We start from the raw sequence: 6891 nt of genomic DNA on the forward strand, positions 1-6891 counted from the left end.
TATATATATATATATATATATATATATATATATATATATATATATATATATATATATATATATATATATATATATATATATATATTGCTACAAATATTTGGTTAGGTTACTCAATTTCATTATTTTTTTTCTTAGGATTTTTCGTATCATTCACTAAGGGTGTTTGGGATTTGCTTATATGGTTAAAAAAAACTTTAAGTTAAAAAGTGTTTGGATTATCTTATTTAAAAAGTGTTTGGATTATCTTATTTAACTTTGAACAGCTATAAGTTAATAATTCAATATTTAGATTATCTTTACAGTTTTGTAAGAATAGATGGTTTTTCTGTTATATATAAACTATAAACTATTTCTTATAATTCACAAATTTTGACTTTTATAAAATTATTTATTTAAAGATTACAAAAAAACAGTTTTGAAAAACGTTGCCAACTAATTCTGTAGATTTATTAGCGCTTTTAAAAAGCTAATAAATCAATAACGACTTTCATAACTCTAACACCCCTAATTAAAGTTCCAATCTTGGTTAGCGTTAATAACCGACAATCACAACAGATAGATCCAAAGAGAGACAATCGAAGCAAGAGAAACGGACGATGACGGACAGTTTGATCCGAGCACTAGTTGAAGCGATTCACTCCACTCCTACTCAGGCCGTCCTCTACTTCTCCGGCGGTGCTTCACAGGTCAGACGCTATTCTATTCTCTATTTATCCATCAACAACTTCAAACACACATACAATTGGATTCTGATATGCGTTTTACTCTTTAAATTCAGGTCTTAGGGTGGTTGGCGGCAGTTCCTGGAGCGTCAAACACAGTTCTTGAAGTTATTGTTCCTTATTCTCGTATGTCAATGATCCAATTGCTTGGGAAGGTGTGTGCCCTTTTCAATTGAAGGGTAAAATTATAGATGTAGTCGAAAATCATAAAATTAAGACTGAATATGATTCTATAACTTCTTTTTTGGAACGCATGGAGTTATCTATATCCATGTTTTACAAATTTATGCTTGACTTATCATATGTTAGTAGGTACCTGTTCAATTCACTAGCAAGGAGACTGCTGAAGACATGGCATTAGTGGCTTATAATCGTGCTCTAAAGCTCTCCAAACCAGGTAATCATCGTATTATTCTTTAGGTCATGAAAATTGAAAAGCAGAAAATTATCTTTGCATCCTCAGGTACCTTTTGAGTGTAGTGAGATGATAATTTTGCATCCTCAGTTGTTCTATTGTTAATCTTATCACTTATGCAGTATGCACATTTAGTTGGTAGGAAAAAAATGCACTACTTTTAAGTGTGTGTGTGTGTGTAGATAGATTGATGCAGTTTCTTTTTCTTGTATAGGTTCTCCTGTAGTAGGTGTGGGATTTACTGGTTCTTTGGTTACCACACGTCCAAAACTTGGGGATCACAGGTACCTCTTTATAGCTAATTCAGTTAAGGCTTTTAAGTGTGTGTGTGTGTGTGTGTGTGTGTAGATAGATTGATGCTTTTTTCATTCAGTTTTTTTGTTTCATTTACAGGTTTTACTTGTCAACACGAACTTCTAACAGGCTTTGGGCTTCTTCAGTAACTTTGTCAAAGGTAAGGTTAATCTTTATCTTATAAATCTATCAAGATCTTAACACCATGTACTTGAAAGCTTAATGATAGTATGTGGTTAAGAGTTACCAAAATCTACAAAAGTCTTTGTAACTTCAATTACTCATTGCAGGGTTTGAGAACCCGAGATCAAGAAGAAAGAGTATCAAGCCAAGTTTTACTCAAGGTATGTGATGTTAGCTTTTGCAGGAGTGACAATGCCTTTTCACCAATTAAGAAACAGGGAACAGGAAAGTAGACTTAACAGGGGACAAATTAGGACTATCACAGGGAAGGGTAAAATCGGAATAATGCAGAAAAGTAATTAAACAGGGAACAACAGAGCAATCTGGGCAAAAGATTATACTTTTTATTCACAATCAAAGTGAAAAGAAAACACACACTCGGACTACCCATCAACGTACATCATGCCCTTTTTAAACTAGACTCATGCAGAAAATAAGGAACCGACTCCACTATCACCTAAAGACCAGGACCACTTGGTCCATATTCAGATTGACTTATTCCATTCAAATACTACAAAAAAAACACGTGCAGAGACTAAAACTTTTATCTCAACTCTGAATTACTTTAACATTTTTTCCCCTAATTCAGAGTTGACCACTTGCTTGACTCCAATCAGACTGCGCATCTCCTCATGTTTCACTTTTGCCATTGCTTTGGTGAGAATGTCAGCCTTTTGGTTCCTGCTGCATATATGTTTCACTATTATCTCACCATTCTCCACACATTCTCTAATAAAGTGAAACCTTATGTCTATGTGCTTACTTCGTCCATGAAACACCGGGTTCTTCATGAGGTCAAGGGCTGATTGATTATCTACATACAAGACTGCAGGAGGTATGTTTTGACCAGTTAAGGTAGTGAGAAGGCGGCGCAACCAGATGCCTTGACACACTGCCATTGTAGCTGCAATGAATTCAGCTTCACAAGAGGATAGTGCCACTACTCGTTGTTTCTGTGATGCCCAAGTGACCAGATTGCCATTCACATAAAAAGCCATCCCACCTGTGCTTCTTCTATCAATTTCATCATTTCCCATATCACTATCAGAATATCCGGTGATAGTGATTTTGCTTTCTCCTTTAGTGTATACTATCCCATAATTTAAAGTGCCCTTCACATATCTTAGTATCCCCTTCACTGCCTGGAGGTGTTTCATGGTTGGTCTCTCCATAAATCGACTAACTACACCAACTGCAAAGCTTATATCCGGGCGAGTGTGAGTTAGATACCTGAGACCTCCTACTATGCTTATGTATTTTGTGGGGTTTACAAGTTCCCCATCTTCATTCTTCTTCAACTTCACCTTGTGTTCCATTGGACTTTTAGTGGGGTTGCACTCCAGCATACGGGTCTTGGCAAGAATGGTTCTGGCATATGCTTCTTGCTTCAAAGTGATGCCTGATTCATGTTGACCTACCTCAATTCCAAGATAGTAAGTCAAAAGTCCAAGATCACTCATCTCAAACTTGGCATTCATTTCCAATTTGAACCTTTTCACGTCTTCTTGGCAACTTCCTGTGACCAGTAGGTCATCTACATACACTCCAACTATCAGGGTATCACCTTCCTTTTTCCTAGTGTACACAGAGTATTCTTGAAGACACCTCGTGAATCCCAAACTCTTCAAGTAATTATCTAAACAAGCATTCCAAGCCCTGGGTGCTTGTTTTAACCCGTAGAGGGCTTTTGACAACTTGTACACTTTGTTAGTGTCACCTTTCTTCTCGTAACCTTCAGGCTGTGTAACATAGACTTCCTCTTCCAATTTCCCATTCAAGAAGGCTGATTTCACATCAAGATGATGCACATGCCAACCGTTAGAACCTGCAAGGGCTAGGATGACACGTACCGTTTCAATTCTCGCCACTGGTGCAAATACTTCATCGTAGTCTATTCCCTGCTTTTGAACATAGCCTTTTGCGACAATTCTTGCCTTGTGTTTCACGATCTTCCCACTTGGATCCCGTTTTACTTTGAACACCCACTTCAAGCCAATTGCTTTTCGTCCCTTTGGAAGATCAACCAGGGTCCAGGTTTTATTTTTCTCGATCGAGGCTATTTCCAAGTTCATAGCATTGACCCATTCCTTAATTTTTCGTGCTTCTGTATATGTGGCAGGTTCCTCATCATCGTGAATCATCATCAGTTGTTCGGTATTCTCATACAAATCCGTGAGTAGCCGATAGCGCTTTGGAGCGCCACCACCTGTCGAGCTTGAAGCGGTACCAGGGGAGTCGTCTTGCGATACTGACACATTTGGTGTAATTGGGGAATTAGGAGTCGATGGTGGGTTTGAGTGCAAATCAAGTGGGCTTAATTGTGGGTCCATTAACTGGTTAGTGGGCTGAGACCCACCTACGTTCCAGTCTATATTTATTTGGGGCATTTGTTGTGTGTGATCATCTGGAGTGCAAGGCGTAGACCCAATTTCAACTTCATTGACTTCGCCGAGGTCAAACCCTGCGATGGTGAAGCTGATCCCTGGAATTCTTTTGATTCTTCTCGTCTCTTCCCACGCCCAAGTCTTAGTTTCTTCAAAAACAACGTTTCTGCTCACATACATCGCACCTGTGTCGGGATCCAACAGGCGATACGCCTTCGTTCCTTTCTCAACTCCAAGATGTACAAGCCTTTTACTTCTATCTTCTAATTTCTTTAGATGACTTCTTTCAATTAGCATGTGTGCGACACACCCAAATACCCTGAGATGTTCTACATGTGGTTTCCTCCCAGTCCACATTTCATATGGAGTAGTTTCTTTCAAAGCTTTGGTGTTGACCCGGTTCAGCAAGTATACCGCATGATTCACAGCTTCACCCCATAACACATCAGGAACATTCATCGACTTCAAGCTGCTCCTTACCATCTCCACAATCGTCCTGTTTCGTCTCTCCACAACTCCGTTTTGTTGTGGGGAGTATGGAGCGGTATAATGGCGTGTCAATCCAGTCTCACTGCAGTATGAAGTGAATTGATTTGAAACAAATTCACCTCCTCGATCCGTTCTCAAGACTTTGACCTTCTCACCTGTTTCAGTTTCAACCTTTGACCTGAAATTCTTGAAGATTTGAAAAGCTTCTTCTTTTGTCTTCATGAGATACACCCACATCACTCTACTGTAGTCATCAACAAGCAACATGAAGTACCTGTTTCCAGCGGGTGTAAGAGGTGAGACCGGTCCACACAAGTCACCATGTACTAGCTCCAACCGCTTCTTTGCCCTATAACTTGCTTGTGAAGGGTAGGAATTTCGTGACTGCTTTCCTACCAGGCAACCTTCACATGGCTGATTTGGGATGAGTATCTTTGGCATTCCTTCAACTATCTTCTTATCTGACATGAGTTTTAGCGAGTGAAAGTTTACATGGCCCAACCTAGAGTGCTAAAGCCACGAAGGTTCACTGATTTCAGCAACTAAACACACTGATCTCACCTCTTCCAACTCGATCTTGTAAAGCCGGTTTGGAGATCTCTGGACCCTCATTAACAGCCTTCCTGCAGTATCATGCACCCATAAGAATGGATCTTTTATTCTAATCTCATCTCCACCTTCTGCCAATTGTCCCAGACTTATTATATTGCTGCATAAGTCTGGGATATAATAAACCTCTTCAAGTTATCGGTGTTCTCCATTTTTACATTGAAAGACAATCTTGCCCTTGCCTTCAATCTTGACTCTAGACTCATTCCCAAACTTCACATAGCCTTGAATTTTTTCATCCAGCTCTCTAAATTTGCACTTGTCCCCAGTCATGTGGTTGCTGGCTCCTGTGTCCAGATACCACATATTTGATTGCTTCACTGTATCCCCTTTTGTCTTCAATGGTGGGTTTATATTTTCTTCATTTAGGAAGACTTCACCTATCTCTTCATTCCCATCAAAAGATGATAGAAGTAGAGCAGGCCCATTGTCAACATGGTCTTGAATTAAGTTGTTCACTTGATTTCTCTCACGTCTTTGATTTTTACACTCAGCCGCGTAGTGGCCAAATTCTTGACAATTGTAGCACTGCACACCACTCTTGTCTTGATTACTTGACTGGCCACGTTTGTCTTCCTTTTGATGGTGTGAATTGCCTTTTCCACGACCACCACGACCACCATTGTTCGCACCTCTGCTGCGGCCCCTTCCTCTTCCACGTGAGCCTCCAAATCCACCACGATTTCCTTTGTGAGTGGACTTGGAATCTTCTTCTTTCTTCTTATTTCTTTCTGACCATTCTTGGTGGGTCAAAAGGAGTTTTCTTTCTTCATTATCACTGTGTCCCTTCATCCTTTCTTCATGAGCTTTCAACCTTCCTATGACTTCTTCAACTGTCATCTCATCTAAATTGCCAAATTGCTCTAGAGTTGAAGCAATTTGAAGGAATTTAGATGGTACAGCTCTTAGTAGTTTCTTCACTACATAAGATTCTTCTACTGCATCCCCCAAGGCTCGCATGGTACTCACCAGGTTGCTTATCTTCACTGCAAACTCATCTACAGCCTCTGATTCCTTCATAATTAAGGCTTCAAACTCAGCTTTTTTGAAGTCTGAATCCTTGCTGTCTTCACTCTATCTGCACCCAAGAACATGGTCTTCAAGGCTTCCCATGCTTCTTTGGCTGTTTTCTTCTCAGCCAATGACAACAATAGGTCTTCTGGTATGCCTTGATAGATGGCTGCCAAAGCCATCTTATCTTTCTTCACCTCTACCACAGTGTTTGTTGTTCTTGGTTCCACTGCATCCCAAACTCCTTGGGCCTGCATGAACACCTTCATCTTGATTGCCCAAGCAGCATAATTGGACCTTGACAGCATTGGATAATGAAGTGTAACCTGACCATCTTTCTCACCATTACCATTGTTTCCTGTCATCTCTTCCCGAGATTGATATTTGGGCATGCACCAGGTTTGCTCTGATACCAAGTGTTAGCTTTTGCAGGAGTGACAATGCCTTTTCACCAATTAAGAAACAGGGAACAGGAAAGTAGACTTAACAGGGGACAAATTAGGACTATCACAGGGAAGGATAAAATCGGAATAATGCAGAAAAGTAATTAAACAGGGAACAACAGAGCAATCTGGGCAAAAGATTATACTTTTTATTCACAATCAAAGTGAAAAGAAAACACACACTGGGACTACCCATCAACGTACATCATGCCCTTTTTAAACTAGACTCATGCAGAAAATAAGGAACTGACTCCACTATCACCTAAAGACCAGGACCACTTGGTCCATATTCAGATTGACTTATTCCATTCAAATACTACAAAAAAAACACGTGCAGAGAC

General features: G+C 39.8%; 1 protein-coding gene across 2 annotated transcripts in view; it reads left to right on the forward strand.

Moving 5' to 3' along the window:
* Nucleotides 1–502: 502 nt before the first annotated feature.
* LOC145036553 (Nucleotidylyl transferase superfamily protein) overlaps nt 503–6891 on the forward strand; it is a 7799-nt gene continuing 1410 nt past the window's right edge. Inside the window, exons 1-6 of one of the 2 annotated variants that reach the window (XM_078985015.1) lie at nt 503–686; nt 779–877; nt 1035–1119; nt 1352–1421; nt 1531–1591; nt 1722–1775. In XM_078985015.1, the coding sequence (XP_078841141.1) occupies nt 597–686; nt 779–877; nt 1035–1119; nt 1352–1421; nt 1531–1591; nt 1722–1775 (459 nt within the window). In that variant the 5' untranslated portion in view covers nt 503–596. Of the gene's footprint in view, nt 687–778; nt 878–1031; nt 1120–1351; nt 1422–1530; nt 1592–1721; nt 1776–6891 lie in introns of those variants that run through there. The other variant, XM_078985016.1, reaches the window with a different exon arrangement.

Source organism: Lactuca saligna, chromosome 3 (genome assembly GCF_052625555.1).
Source record: "Lactuca saligna cultivar CGN05327 chromosome 3, ASM5262555v1, whole genome shotgun sequence".
NCBI classification, from domain to species: domain Eukaryota; kingdom Viridiplantae; phylum Streptophyta; class Magnoliopsida; order Asterales; family Asteraceae; genus Lactuca; species Lactuca saligna.